A 15,978-nucleotide genomic window follows, 5' to 3' on the forward strand; every position below is an offset into this window, starting at 1 on the left:
AAAAGGTTTTAGTCCACTCTTAATTTGGGAACACTCTATTAATATTAACCAGTTTATTTTGATGTAAATTTTAGCATTTTTATTCATGAATAAAGTGAAGGACTTGCTCAACAATTTTACAGACCAAACAAATTGCTGAATTTTAGAATGACATATAGCTCAGGCTAAGTAAGGATAGCATATTTCAATCCCTGTGTCACATGAATAAACCAAATAGTTTATTAACCATTTACTCATACAGGCTTTTTGTTCCTAATCTGTTTAAGCACTCCAGTTGTTACCAGGCATTTTGATAAATTCAAGGCAGCCAGGTAAAGTCAAGAAAACCATGTTAAAACAACTTACTGGAATTTAGTGAGGAAATAATGTATGCTTTCAATAAAGGGGAACTAGTGGATATGCTGTACTTAGGTTTGTGGCAGGCATTCGATGAAGTGTCCATACAAAGGTTATTGTAGGAAATAAAAGCTCATGGTGTAGAAGTGGCATATTAATATAGATTGAAGATTAAGTGGCTAACAGAAAGCAGGAAGTAGGCATAAATGGATTTTTTTTCCCCATTTTGGCACAATATAACAAGTGGTGTGCCACAGAGACTGCTGCCGGGATCTCAACAGTTCACAATTTGTATTAATAAGCTATATGAAGAAGCAGAAAACATGGTTGATGACACAAAGACGGGGCAGGAAAGTAACAAAAACATAAATTGCTGATAAAGCTCAGCAGGTCGAGCAGCATCAGTGGAGAGAAATCAGAGTTGACATTTTAGGTCCAGAGACCCTTCAGAACTGAAGGATCTGAAGGTTGGGTAGGAAAGTAAGTTGTAAAGTGGACAGAAGGCTGCTATTGCGGGACATAGGTGAGGGAGAAAATGTGGTAGATGGAGTATAATGTGGGAAAATGCGTAATTGACCCTTTCGGTAGGAACAATATTTAAAAGCATGTTATCTCAATGCTGAAAGTTTACCAAGTTCTGAGATACGGAAGGGTCAGGATGTGCTCATGCACAAATCCCAAAACATTAGCAATTAGGTACAGCAAGCAATTAGGAAAAGTGATAGAATGTTATAATTTAGTGCAGAGAGAATTTGATAAGAAAGCTAGTGAGGTTCATGCTTCACTTGTACAGGGTACTGATAAGACCATAACTACAGTAGTGAACAGAGTGTGGATGACCTTACTTAAGGAAAAATGTAAATGTGTTTGAAACAGTTCAGAGAAGGTTTCCTGGACTAACACCTGGAATAAGTGGGTTGTCCTCTGAGTAGGTTGGTCAAGCTAGGCTTATACTTGGGAGTTTAGATGAGTAAGATTTGATTGAAATAGAAGACCTAGACAAGGTACATGTGAAGAAGATGTTTCTTCATCTTGGAGAATCAAGGACTAGGAACCACTTTTTAAAAATCTCCTGCTCCTTATTTGTATGTTCCTACATACACATCCTATACATTTGTAATTGAATTTAAACCTCCAGTTACTACTGTGAAAATTGCTCTTGGAATCATTTGCCCAGGTTCGGGGTTACTCATTCAGTTCATCTAAGTATTAAGGAACTGTCTCCCAAATTAAGTTATTTTAATTGTTTTTAGAAGTCTGCAGTTAGGCAGACTGTTCATGACTTACTTCTATCACATTCTTATTTGATCTTTATATTCTCCTTTCATCATAACACACTCCCTTGTTCTCTGGAAATCATGGGACAACTTGCTGGCTGTCACCCAAATTATCTGAGTGGTTGACACTGGGTTCACACTTCCAGTGATATGAAAATTGATGAATGGAGAAAAATAACCTGAGTCAATCATGTTACTCTCTTGTACTTTGCAAACTGTGTCCAAAAATCTGCCTACAAGAAGCAACCAGCATAGAATGTTCAAACCTATTTGATTGTCCAAAATAAATATTATGCACACAGTTCCTAAGGCATTACAAAAATTGACATTTCACAGCTGAATTTTTGAACAGGACAAAATCAATACCAGATAAATGTATCAACAACTGCTTCAAAATGTTCCCATAGTATTAAAATGGATTTTGGCCACCTTAATGTAATCACTTTCTCAACAAATCTGTCCCATTCCAAAATGTTATTGAAGGTTACTTCAATTATTTTTTATTCAGCTGCATTTCATCATCACCAAGTTTGGTTCATTCATATCATTCCTTCCGCTCTGCCAAGTTATAATCTGAGTCCAATTGGGGGATGTTTCAATCTGTCCCAGATTGAGAAGTCCCAATCAATACAACAGGTACATGACAGAATTTCAAACTGAACATGTGAAAATATCTAAAACCTATCAAAAACATATTCCTGATGAAATATTAATCATGAAGATGTGGCCATATTTTGGCCATCAGACAAGAAGAGAAAAATATCAAGGAAAATTAGAAATTATTCACTGAGAAACTGGATACCACAAGCCTTTGGGTACTGATCTTTCATCGTTGCATCTTGGGTATGAATCCTTGCAAAATATTAGAAAAAGATTATTCATAGGTGTTTCAATTGGTGCAAGTTTCCTGTTTGGATTTGTTGTAGTAGCACAGGAGATTCAAAATGTCACACAACTTGAAAAGAAATGGACAACTGTACTTTGAATGAACAAATGAATTTGAATGGAGGATATTTTTCTGAAACTGATGCTGAGAAACTTTGTACAATGCAGAAAGAATCTTGCACTTCATCCCGTTCATATTACACCTGAGCTGGAAGCACTAGATCAGAGTATAATTTGCATTGGAATTCTTCTGACCTTGAGTAACTTCAATAAATAATCATCAGGAATCCCAGAGAAGTTTTGTCAAGACATTTTATCTAAACTGTTCTCAAATGGCGATTATTTTTAAAAGTTACCAGAAACATTCATAATTAACACCTCATGAATACTTGCACAGTGGAGAATGATAACGTATAAATTAGGAGTACTATTGTGGGAGTGCGTTTGACCTTTGTTCATGAAAATAACAAATTTGAAAATGTTTTTGCCAGCTCATGCAAACCTGTTTTTACTGTTGCTTTACTAGCTGTTGAGTAAACAGTGTTTAGCATCTAATGGAAACCACTCTAACTACATGAATCAGAGTGCCTGACCTTCAGAGGCATGTTCAAGAAGGTAGTATATTAAGCCCTTAAACCACAAATGTTCCTTGTTCAATCATGCAAGGAGCTTCAATGGTGTGGGTGTTGGGTAATGGAGAAAAATCAACGTATTAGAACAATGCTAAAAAAACCATGCACGTTAGTGAGTTCAAAAGTCAAATTATCAACTTTCATAGAAAAACCCTAGAATTTGACCTAATACATCGAGACAGGATCTCTCTGATCATTGTATGTGAGATGTTATATACACAAAATAGTTCCTTTGTTTACTTTTTGTAACTTTTGTGTTAATACTTTATTTATGAATGCAGTTACAGTGAAGCTAACGTCAGCAAGCAGGTCAATTAATTCTAACTACAGCTGATATTTTATTCGTAAACATTTTATCCCTACTCATGGTAGGCATGGGCAGGCCAGAGCCTCTTTTTCATGGTGTGTCACAAATTACAGAGAAAATCTTTCGCTTTCCCTCAGGATTGGTTGTCAAAGTTGTAGAAAGAGACTTGCTCTTCATCCAGTTCATGATACATCAGAAATGGAAGTATTAAATCAAAATAAAATTTTCATAGGAATTCTTCTGACCTTTGGAGAATCGTGGCAACAGGCATTTGAACTGTATGATCAGCTAAGACATAATTAATAATGGAGCAGTCTCAAAGGGCTGAATAGCCTACTCCTGCTCCAATTTCTACATTTCTAAGTGGTTCATTGGCTGTAAAGCACTTTGAGATTTTCTAAGTGTGAAAGGTGCTACATAAATGCAACTAATTTCTCATTCTCTCCCTTTCTTTCCTCTTTGTATGTGATGCTGATGGTTCTAATGACATTTTGACTGTTTGAAGGCAATGTAGAAATAGATCGGAAGCAGGTTGATGTGGTATCACTTTCCAACAAAGACAGTACAGACATGGGCAACTACAGATTCATTAGTCATACCACAACATTGTGCAAAAGAATTGTCAAGAGTAAATACAGAATTATCCGTACTGTAATAATTTAGTAAATACAAGTCCATATGGTTTTAGACGTAGAAGATTCTGTCTAAATATTCCTTCTGATCTTTTGAGGAAGTCATATCACAGCTACCTAGAATACACCTCCTCCCACCCACCCTCCTGCAAAAATTCCATCCCCTATTCCCAATTCCTCTGCCTCCGCCGCATCTGCTCCCACAATAAGACATTCCACTCCCACACATCCCAGATGTCCAAGTTCTTCAAGGACCGCAACTTTCCCCCCACAGTGATCGAGAACGCCCTTGACCGCGTCTCCCGCATTTCCCGCAACACATCCCTCACACCCCACCCCTGCCACAACCGCCCAAAGAGCATCCCCCTCGTTCTCACACACCACCCCACCAACCTCCAGATACAACGCATCATCCTCCGACACTTCCGCCATCTACAATCCGATCCCACCACCCAAGACATTTTTCCATCCCCACCCCTGTCTGCTTTCCGGAGAGACCACTCTCTCTGTGGCTCCCTTGTTCGCTCCACACTGCCCTCCAACCCCACCACACCCGGCACCTTCCCCTGTAACCGCAGGAAATGCTACACTTGCCCCCACACCTCCTCCCTCACCCCTATCCCAGGCCCCAAGATGACATTCCACATTAAGCAGAGGTTCACCTGCACATCTGCCAATGTGGTATACTGCATCCACTGTACCCGGTGTGGCTTCCTCTACATTGGGGAAACCAAGCGGAGGCTTGGAGACCGCTTCGCAGAACACCTCCGCTCAGTTCGCAACAAACAACTGCACCTCCCAGTCGCAAACCATTTCCACTCCCCCTCCCATTCTTTAGATGACATGTCCATCATGGGCCTCCTGCAGTGCCACAATGATGCCACCCGAAGGTTGCAGGAACAGCAACTCATATTCCGCCTGGGAACCCTGCAGCCTAATGGTATCAATGTGGACTTCACCAGTTTCAAAATCTCCCCTTCCCCAACTGCATCCCTAAACCAGCCCAGTTCGTCCCCTCCCCCCACTGCACCACACAACCAGCCCAGCTCTTCCCCTCCACCCACTGCATCCCAAAACCAGTCCAACCTGTCTCTGCCTCCCTAACCTGTTCTTCCTCTCACCCATCCCTTCCTCCCACCTCAAGCCGCACCTCCATCTCCTACCTACTAACCTCATCCCACCTCCTTGACCTGTCCTCTCCCTACCTCCCCACCTATACTCTCTCCACCTATCTTCTTTTCTCTCCATCTTTGGTCCGCCTCCCCCTCTCTCCCTATTTATTCCAGAGCCCTCACCCCATCCCCCTCTCTGATGAAGGGTCTAGGCCCGAAACATCAGCTTTTGTGCTCCTGAGATGCTGCTTGGCCTGCTGTGCTCATCCAGCCTCACATTTTATTATCTTGGATTCTCCAGCATCTGCAGTTCCTATTATCTCTCATATCACAAGTGTAGTGTGAAAATTTGTGGCATGTCACAAAGTTGTTACACGTAGAAAACTACAAACTAAATTCAATACAGAGATTTCAGAGTCATTTTTTGAATTAATATTAACTGCTCTGAAAGATCGAAAATAACAAATACGTATTAGAGAAGCTAGATTAGGAGATAGGAAGTACTGTGTACTGAAGAAATTGGGACCATTCCAGCTTTTAATATTCATTAACACCTTTGAAACAAAAACTCAAATGCAAACTAGCTTTATTTGAATATAGTTCAAAACTAGGAAAGGCAGCAAATTTAGAGAAGGAAGCTTAGAAATTATAAACAGCCTTTTGAAAGAAAATGTGGGATAAACAATGATGGATGGAATGTAATGCAGGTAAGTATGAATTATAGCAAATAGGAAGGAAGGGAATGTGACATAGGTTTTCCATCAGTCATGTTGACTTAACTGAATTTTGGCAGACTTGCAAGACTTACTAAACTCAACACTTAGGATGTCCAACCGCTACAGAGCAGCAAACAAGGCAAAGAGAATATTAATGATATCAGAGATAATGGGAACGGGAAATGCTGGAGAATCCGAGATAACAAAGTGTGGAGCTGGATGAACACAGCAGGCCAAACAGCATCTTAGGAGCACAAAAGCTGATGTTTCAGGCCTAGATCCTTCATCAGAAAAGGGGGAGGGGGAGGGGGTTCTGAAATAAATAGGGAAAGAGGGGGAGGCAGATCAAAGATGGATAGAGAAGAAGATAGGTGGAGTGAAGACAGACAGGTCAAAGAGGCGGGGATGGAGCCGGTAGAAGTAAGTGTAGGTGCGGAGGTAGGGAGGGGATAGGTCAGTCTGGGGAGGATGGGCAGGTCAAGGGGGTGGGATGAGGTTAGTAGGTAGGAAATGTGGGTGCGGCTTGAGGTCGGAGGACGGGATAGGTGAGTGGAAGAACAGGTTAGGGAGCTGGGGACAAGCTGGGCTGGTTTTGGGATGCAGTAGGGAGAGGGGAGATTTTGAAGCTTGTGAAATCCACATTGATACCATTGGGCTGAAGGGTTCCCAAGTGGAATATGAATTGCTGTTCCCGCAATCTACGGGTGGCACTGTCGGGAGGCCCAGGATGGGCATGTCATCTAAGGAATGGGAGGGGGAGCTGAAATGGTTCACGACTGGGAGGTGCAGTTGTTTATTGCGAACCAAGCGTAGACGTTCTGAAAAGCGGTCCCCAAGCCTCTGTTTGGTTTCCGCAATGTAGAGGAAGCCACACCGGGTACAGTGGATGCAGTATACCACATTGGCAGATGTGCAGGTGAACATCTGTTCAATGTGGAAAGTCTTCTTGAGGCCTGGGATGGGGGTGAGGGACGAGGTGTAGGGGCAGGTGTAGCACTTCCTGCGGTTGCAGGGGAAAGTGCCAGGGGTGGTGGGGCTGGAGGGGAGTGTGGAGCAGACAAGAGAATATTAATGTCTGTACAAAAAAGTAGTAGAATTTAAGTTAAAGGAAGTCATGTCAAAACTTGGATCAAGTCTCACCATGAATAGTAACACCGGCTCTGGTCATTAAAATTTTAAAAAAAGAGACATTGTAGCACCGGAGAATGAAGGGACACAGCGCCAGATCTTGGTAACCAATATACAAACTATGTGGAACTTTGAAGGAAGTTAGCCTTTTCACACTTAAATGGAAATGACTGAGTCATGATCTTGAGATTTTTAAATGTAAATTATCTGGAGAATGTAAATTTGAAAGTTGACTTCAAATGAAGTTATTGGATCAGTTTATGGGACATATGCCAATACAGTTAAGGGAAAATTTAGCTGTTTTGTTAGGATATCCTTTATCAAACTAATAAACACATGGAAGGGATTTCTGGAGAGAAAACTTTGATAGAATTGGACGCTGCAAATTGGGATCTAGAGGTCTTCCCAGATCATTGGTTAAGATGGACTAAATGGCCTTTCTCATTTATAGTGATTTCATATTTTTAGTTCCATGACTATATTGTCTGTTGGGCATGCTATGTTTTTTAAAAATGAAACATTTTCATAGCAAATCTTTAGTTGGTTTAGATGGTCCGGCAGGTGACATAATTCACATCAAAACATGGTAAGAAAATGCAAAGAGCTTTTTCGTTTCTTGAGCGATGAAAGATGTTCCAGATTTTATACAGGTATATACTGCCATTTTTATAGTAAAATGTGGCCAATACGTTAATAAGCTGATACTGTACTAATTCAATTCTTCATGCAACAGACTTGAAGTTAAGTAACCATTCACAATGCACTCAAAAATTTTTTAAAATCCCTTTAAAACACTGCAATTCACGTAAAGTTCTTGTGAGCAGCAGCAGAATTTAATGACTTCAAGAACTGCTATGCTCACCTGACGGAATGGGCACTGCTCCCAGTAACAGGAAGGTTAAGAATCCTCTGGGGGCACAAGAAGGCAAGCTGACGATAATGTTTATGCCTGCATCAGCAATACCACCTAAGGTGGCGAGCAACATATTTTTTTTGTCCTGGGGACTGCAACCTGACCTTGCGTTCCAAATCTGTTAACAGCAGACAGTAAATGCGAACTACCGATGGATTGGATTTCCTGAAAGCAAGGAGTTTGAAAGGTGCTCAATGATCCGTTAGCACTAACTCTTACACCTGAGAGCTACCGCTGACTCCGCCTCGGCTTCCAGCCCTTTTAGTGCGGCTCATTGGTGCTCTCGGTCACATTGTGTGAGCCTAGTCCAATGGGAAAGCTGTTCATTCTGCAACAAGTGCACTAGAGACCGTCGAAAGGTGCAGTTATTGAGCATCGCAGCTTGTCGGAAGCTTGTTCTTCGAACGGTTTAAATGGCGAATGCTGGTCTTGAAATCGTAGGGGTCGCCTTGGGAGTGTTAGGATGGCTGGGGGCCATCATAACCTGCGCATTGCCCATGTGGAGAGTGACCGCTTTCATTGGGAACAACATCGTGGTGGCGCAGATCATTTGGGAAGGTCTTTGGATGAACTGTATAGTTCAGAGCACCGGCCAGATGCAGTGTAAAGTGTACGACTCGCTGCTGGCCCTCTCGCAAGATCTCCAGGCTTCCAGAGCTCTGACCGTCATTGCCATTGTGGTGGGAGTCCTGGGTATTCTGATCTCCATCGTGGGAGCCAAGTGTACCAACTGCGTGGAAGACGAGGCGACCAAAGCCAAGATTATGATAGTGGCTGGAATCATCTTCATCCTATCTGGACTGATGATCCTGATCCCAGTGTCCTGGTCTGCAAACACCATCATTAGGGATTTCTACAACCCGCTGGTGACGGACGCCCAGAGGAGGGAGCTTGGAGCCTCCTTGTACATCGGTTGGGGAACCTCGGGTCTGCTGATCCTCGGAGGGGCCCTGCTCTGCTGCTCCTGCCCTCCCAAAGATGAGAAGTACGTGCCTTCAAGAATGGCCTACTCTGCCGCCAGGTCCACAGGTCCCACTGGGTACGATAGAAAGGATTATGTGTGAGAGGGCACCAGGTAGCAAAGCTCGCCCTCAGGGGACTCGGCGGCATTCCTGAACCCTTAAAGTGTGATCGCTTTAGGGTGAATCCTGTCTCAGATGTTATTATCAATTTTTTTAAAGAAACAAAAAGTTCAGATAGTGCTTTCTTTCCATTTCAATTACTGTTAAACCCAAGCAGTGATGTCGTAGATGTGTGTGTATGTCTTTGTATATATTGGTCTGGTCCATTTCACCAGTTGGTAGAATAGAGTTTGATTGTGACTCGTGTATTTGTGTCTCAATAATTCTTGGGGGTGGGGGTCTCTCTGTCTTTTTTGGGACTTCGCACCGCCTCTGGTCTCCTGAATCCGGGACCGTGTCACGATGTCGTGTGTGTGTCTCTGTGATTGACAATGGGCGGCACCAATTAAACGTTACATTGCTGGAAACACACAGCTTCGATAGGTCAACATGAGAAAAGGGCAAGAATTTGGGGAAGGTTACCGCTGTAACGCTCTGCTGTGTATTAGCAGAACGTGTGGTTTTTCTTTATCAATAAGTGACAGGCAGAAAGGATGGGGGAGGGTTGTCCTGAGGGGCCAAGGCGAGGCAGGAGTCATCCAGTACAAATATATTGACGGTTGTAAAGTGCATGTTAAACAATAACCCTTACAAAAACATACTCTTTTAATGGCGATATCATGGGAAAGTCGGTGAGCTGGGATTTGTTGAGGTGGGATAAAGAGCTCGGGTTTATAAACGCTGCAGACGCACCAAGTGGTTGAAATGTTTTGAGTTGCCTCAGACTGGGACCTGGCTCCAGAGAATCCAATTAACATTCTGTTGCCTGATATTATATCAAATACATGAGTAAGCATGTTTCAACACTTTAGCAAGATGCCTTTTAAGAAATAGTTAGATCTGAAGGTACCAATAACCTCCAACCACCCAGCCAGCTACTCCACCCAGTCAGCACTTCTCCCTGTCTCATTATCTACATTCCAGGGAAATGAGTCCAGATTCAGAAACTGAAAGTCAGCTCCTAGTTGTTTACTCAGGATTGAAATCAGACTGTGAGCTGTCCCACCAACTCCCACCCCCTCCAGTTTTTTGTCTTCTTTCTCCTTTAATGATCTCATGTCTTGCCTTTTGTCTTTCCCAGCTTGACTTTCCTTCTCAGTTCCCCTTTGTGTTTGCCTTTCAGTTGCTTTCCCTATTTTTCTCCCTCCAGCTATTCATGCAGTCTCTTTGTCTTGCCTTATCAATGATCTTTCTTTCCCTCTGTCTCTCAACTGTTTTGCATATTACATAGAATTTACAGCATGTCCAAGCCATTCAGCAGCACTATTGCCATTGCTTGTGTTCCAACCTTGGTTTGTCCAATCCTATCAACATACCTTGTATATTTTTCTCCCTCATGGACTCATTTTGTTGTTTTCCACTATATTTCTCCCTCTCTACCCATGTCTATTTCGCCTTTCTCTCTTATGACATGAGAATTTGGAGGTGAAGCTATTTAGTTGCCACTACTGATTTTTTGTTGTGTCAGTATTAGTTATGAGTACAAGGTTCTAACAAAGTAGGCTTCTTGAGGTGCTGCAATGCATTCTGTGGGTAGCACATACAGAAACTACAGTGCATTGGTGATCAAAGCAGGGGTAAAGATTTCAGTAGTCAATCAAGTAATCTCTAAATTAATTTTTCTTCCAACCATCATTTCCAATCATGCAATGTTGCACCAGGAGTAACAAAGTTTCCCACTCCCACCCTCTGACACTGGATAGTGCGGATGATGTTTCTATAAAGATTCGCACAGGTTCCCTGTTAGAATCTGTGATTCAGGAGATGTTCAGGAGATCTTTCAATCATCCCCATGAATTCCCTGTGTGGAAGCAAACCATTTGGCCTATTAGGTCCACACCAAGCCTCTGAAGAGCGTCCCATCCAGATGCACCTCCTACCCTCTCCCTGCATTTTCCATGGCTAATTCATGTAACCTGCATATCCCTAGGCACTTTGGGCAATTTAAAATGGCCAATCCACCTAATCCAAACGTTTTTGGACTATGGGAGGAAAGCCACATAGACGCAGCATGATGTGCAAACTCCACACAGACAGTCACCCGAGGTTGGAATCAAACCTGGGTCCCTGATGCTGTGAGGCAGCACTGCTAACCACTATGCCATCGTGCCATCCTAACTGATTACTTGAATGGACAAACCTCAGATTCACTCACTTCTTCCAGCTAGAATGCTATTTGCAAACAGCACCATCCCTCTTGGGATGACACTATTAAAGAAATAATATAACATAACCCATTATGACCTATGTTTGGTCCTAGTTTAACTGAAGTTTCAGATATCACTCAAACCTACCTAGTCAGAAAATTATGATTTTTACCTTCATTTCATGAAGTTTAGTGCACTTTTTCCCAAAACATAACTTTTATTAAGAAAAGTACACTGTCAAACATTTTGAATCTAATCTCACCATGCAATCAAATCCCATGTTTCTCCATTCATTGTTTTCGATTCTGAGGTGCTTCTGTAAAATGGAAACGTTAAGAATTTTTAAAATATTCATTATCTCAAGCATATAACCAGATGACAAAGCATCTTAAGTGAAATATTACAGAAAGTGCACTGGAATTTAACTTTTCTCTATACAGCGTGTTCCACTGTGAGATGCCTGAATAATCCACAGGCTTGAGCACACAATATTTTCGAACAAGCTGATGGAGGTTTAAAATGTCAGTGGTGTTGTCCTTCAAATGACATTACATTGTGGCCTTGTCTGCCCTCTAAAAGATCCAATGGTGCTAGTCACAAAAAAACAATAGTAACTGGGTGTCATAGACAGTATTTATCCCTCCACCAACAAAACTAAAGCAATGATCTTGTCATTAGCTCTGCTTATTATGGAACCTTGCCTAGTGCATGTTGGCTGCTGTGTTTCCCATCGTACTCTTCATGTCACGACTACATCATTGCTGTAATGTGTTTTGAGACATTGTGAAAGAAGCTTTATAAATGTAAGTTCTCACTTTTATCCTTATTGGGCTTCACCCAGTGTGATGGCCATTGATATCAGAAACATTTTCCTATATTTTCCTGTGTTGTGTTTGACTTTGACTGTTTGCAGTTGTTTTTAATGACCCAATTCTATAAATAATAAAAGCACAAGCACAGCCCTGTGGAGTTTTTCTTTACCTAAGCTGATTCGATCTCTGATGATAGTATTTCTTCCTTTTGGTTTACTTTTCACTGAGTCGTATGTGAAATACAACAGAAGGAGGGTTTCAAACTAATTTGTTCCGCTTAGCACCATTGCCTTCACACATCACCTGTCTGCATCTCTTTGTTGAGAGGTTCTCTTGTTAAATGAGACCTAAAAACAGATGAAAGCCCATACATTAATTGTAGGAAGTAATGAGTTAAGAGTACATTGCTGCAATATGTCAGCCTGTATTTAACTACCAATGTGATGCTGAAAACTGCAGATGAGAAAGACTAATTAAGTCAGCTAAACCAGCATTTGCAAAAGCAAAATGGTGCTGATGATAGAAAACGGAAATAAAAATAGGAATTGTTGGAAAGAGATGTGGCAGCAGTAATGAAGAGGGAAACAAGAATTAACTTTTCAGCTGTGGGACCCTTTTGTCAGATCATTCTGATGGGAGGTCGCAGGCTTTAAAAATTAACTCTCTTTGTCTGCACTAATGCTTAAGTATTTCCAATGAACTTAGTAGCTATTCCCCTCTGTATCCTGGAATCGTTCTGGATTCTTGTTACTGACTTCTATTCAACTAATCCTGCTGTGAATGCATTTTCATGTTTTTTTATGTGGGGAATTAGCAAACACATTTTTATGCAATTCTTTTTATGTGTTATTTCAAGGAGCACCTGCATACATTTGAAGATATTAACCCATTTAATGTTCATTAGATGAATTGCAGAAAGAAAAATGATGCACCTCGCAACTCTGACCCCAGGATACGTTGCGCTTTTAGTGTTGCTGGGTCGAATATTTAAAATTGTTTGCTGAACGACGATAACAGCAGCAAGAACTTGCTTTTATGTTTTGTTTTTAATTACGTAAGACATTCTAAAGAAACTATGCACAAGTTTTACCAAGCAGAGGTTGTCAGTAAGCCACATGAGAGAATAGATGTTTAAAAGCTTGGTCAAACATGTGAGTTTCAAGGAGCACGTTGAAATACGAAAGAAGAGTGGAGAGTTGAAGGAGTGTATCTCCAAAGTTTTGAGCCCAAGAAACTGACAGTACAGCCACCAGTAATGGAGTGTTTAAAAGTGGGGATGCTGAACAGACCAGAATTGGGAGACTGTTCGGGATCTTCACCATTGGGACTGCAGTAGTTCAAGGAGAAAGTTTTGCTGCCATCATTATCTCAGACCAAGTGAGGAGGGGGACTAATTGAAATTTTGTTAATATCATCCACTGTACAAAAAGAATAAGAAATATAGAAGAAAGTTTTTTGATATTTGGATCTCTAGTAAAGTTTAATAATCTTCTTGGTGGGGTACAGTTTCATGGGAGCCAGCGGTTCTCTAGTTTCTGTTCTGTGTGACCATTCTTTACATGTGTGACAAGATGCTAAAAGCACACATTTTAAATAGAGCTACATCGGTATAGTGCAGCCTTATAATTTCTGTCCTACAGTGTTAATAAGCTATCGAACAATGGAAGCCATTGAAGTTGGCCTTCAGTTTACCCATGCACATAAAATCCAAGATTTTCTGATCTCTATGTTTTAATTGCAATACTTTACTAAAGTTTATTGATCCATATCCCATCCGTGTCAACAGTTGGGACACAAACAGAGATTGGAAGTAAACACATAAAGATGCAAGAAGCAATATTTCAGATTCCTGTGCACATTTATGGTAGAATGAGTTGTTCTTTTCAGAGTTCATGATCCTGGCTGTCTCAAAAGGATGATGAAAGCCTCATTGCTACAATTTAGGAACATTGAAAATGAAAGCTTACCATGCCCAAACATTACTTTTTCCATCAGCCTCATCTCTGCTACTCTTTTTCGATCTCGGTACTGTGTATGCCATGGGTGTTGGGTTTATATCGATTAAGAATCTGAGGCAGCTGTCTCAAACTTTCTCACTAATAAATACAGAATGGTAGAGTCATTAGAGGAAGTGGTACACATGTTTCCTCTTCCTTGGGTCAACAGAAGATTTAGATAATATGTTTACTCAAAATGAGGAAGAAAATGCAAACTTTGTTTAGTGAAGAAGATGCATTCAGTTGAAGAGAAGTCTGTGGCTTGAACAAACTGAACTGTGTTTTGAATGAAATACAAATTGGAGTGCAAGCTTTGAAAATACACTCTATGCCTGCTGTATTTCGCTGTTCCCCTCTTGTTGAAATGGAACTCTGGTAATTTCATCATTTGGCTGCTTTTCATGTCTGTGTCCAAACAATGACCATTTGAGCTTAAGGGGACTTATCACGACTTTCTCCCATCCAACATTCATACACATTCAGAAATTATAAGCACTCAGAAAGTATAATTCAGGGGTCCAAAACAGACACTTAGCACACCAGAGTTGCAGCAGCTGCCACAAATTAACAGAGGGATAGAAGTGGGAACCTGATCAACATGTAACACACTCACCCATCTCAAGGCGTGTGCATATATGCACTGTTAACCAATCTTCAGGATTAGTCAGTAATATTGCACACAACTCTTCCTTGCTCCATCCTAACTCCAATGCCTTATTTATTCCATCATTAATCTCAAATTTTAATCAAACATCATCAAAGGAAGCAGAAAGTGCAACATTGTCCATTAGTAAAATTGGTATGGTGTCAAGTTGAGTTCTTTTTACGCTTGAAACAAATGCACGGCATCAACAGGCAGGTGACTTACAGTAATGTTTATTTAAGTAACCGCTTACAAATGTGGAGGATCACTCTACAAATTCCACGCTATACATGGCGTATTGCACAGTGATGCCCCCCGATAAGGGAACTTGTCCTCCCTTTATATAGGATTTTACATCACAGTCAGTCACGTATGCAAAATACAATTTTTTGTACTTCACCATAGTTATCTGCCTAGCAGCAGTGATCGTAAGTGACTTAAATCACCTATCATTGGAAGCCTGGAGCAGTAACCAGCATGGGGACGCAGTCCTGGAGCAGTAACCAGCATGGGGAAGCAGTCCTGGAGCAGTAACCAGCATGGGGAAGCAACCCTGGAGCAGTATCCGGCACAGGGAAGCTGCCCAAAAACAACAAGTACATAGTTCCTCAATTCTCAACCGCTGCTCTAGACAGTTCCGTATCTTTTTAGTTTTAGTTCAACATTTACAGAGAGCAGAGAATTATTAGATTACCACAATTTGACTGTGAGACAGAGGAATACCCGGCACAGCTTAGCACCTAATTTCTTACATATCAGCAGAACAAATATTCACCCTTTAACATTTCATAAGAAATAGCTTGTTCTGGATGAATTTGCAACAAATAAGTTGGATCAAGTTGCAATTTACCTTTTCTGCTGTTGCACTCTGTAACTTCTCGGTGTCTCATAAATAATTGTTGGAAGAAATGACTCTTCACGTGACAATTTTCCAACATTTTCACTTCCTTTTGTTGTATAGCTGTTCGCTATAGACACCCAGGGGCCACATACAGAGGATGACTTTGTGAGTTCTAATTTCCAGAAGTTTTGCCTACAGAGAGCATATCAATAATTTAAGTGCACATTGCTCATATTTGTAAAACCATTTATAATGGGGAAGATATATAGGCAGAGAAAGAAGTCCAAAGGGTTTAAGGGTTTATTTCCTCCAGATGGTAGGAACAAAATGTTCAGAGGCTTTGTCACCAATGATGGGGTGAAGGGAGGGAGTTTGCTAAATTCTCACTCAAATTATGTCCATTGTTAGGATTTCCTAATATTTTGTGTCCATTTATTGATTACTGTACAAAGCAAAAACATAATCTCAAGTGACACATA

General features: G+C 41.1%; 1 protein-coding gene across 1 annotated transcript; it reads left to right on the top strand.

Annotated features, from left to right (window-relative positions):
• Positions 1-7,980: 7,980 nt before the first annotated feature.
• LOC125464597 (claudin-4-like) lies at positions 7,981-12,165 on the top strand. The gene has a single exon (XM_048557178.2). It carries the CDS (start codon positions 8,352-8,354, stop codon positions 9,000-9,002), a length of 651 nt encoding a protein of 216 aa, XP_048413135.1. The 5' UTR covers positions 7,981-8,351; the 3' UTR covers positions 9,003-12,165.
• Positions 12,166-15,978: the final 3,813 nt, after the last annotated feature.

The sequence above is a fragment of the Stegostoma tigrinum genome, chromosome 27 (genome assembly GCF_030684315.1).
Source record: "Stegostoma tigrinum isolate sSteTig4 chromosome 27, sSteTig4.hap1, whole genome shotgun sequence".
NCBI classification, from domain to species: domain Eukaryota; kingdom Metazoa; phylum Chordata; class Chondrichthyes; order Orectolobiformes; family Stegostomatidae; genus Stegostoma; species Stegostoma tigrinum.

Coding starts and splice junctions, on each gene's coding strand:
- LOC125464597 (XM_048557178.2), top strand. CDS start 8,352: ATGGCGAATGCTGGTCTTGAAATCGTAGGGGTCGCCTTGGGAGTGTTA.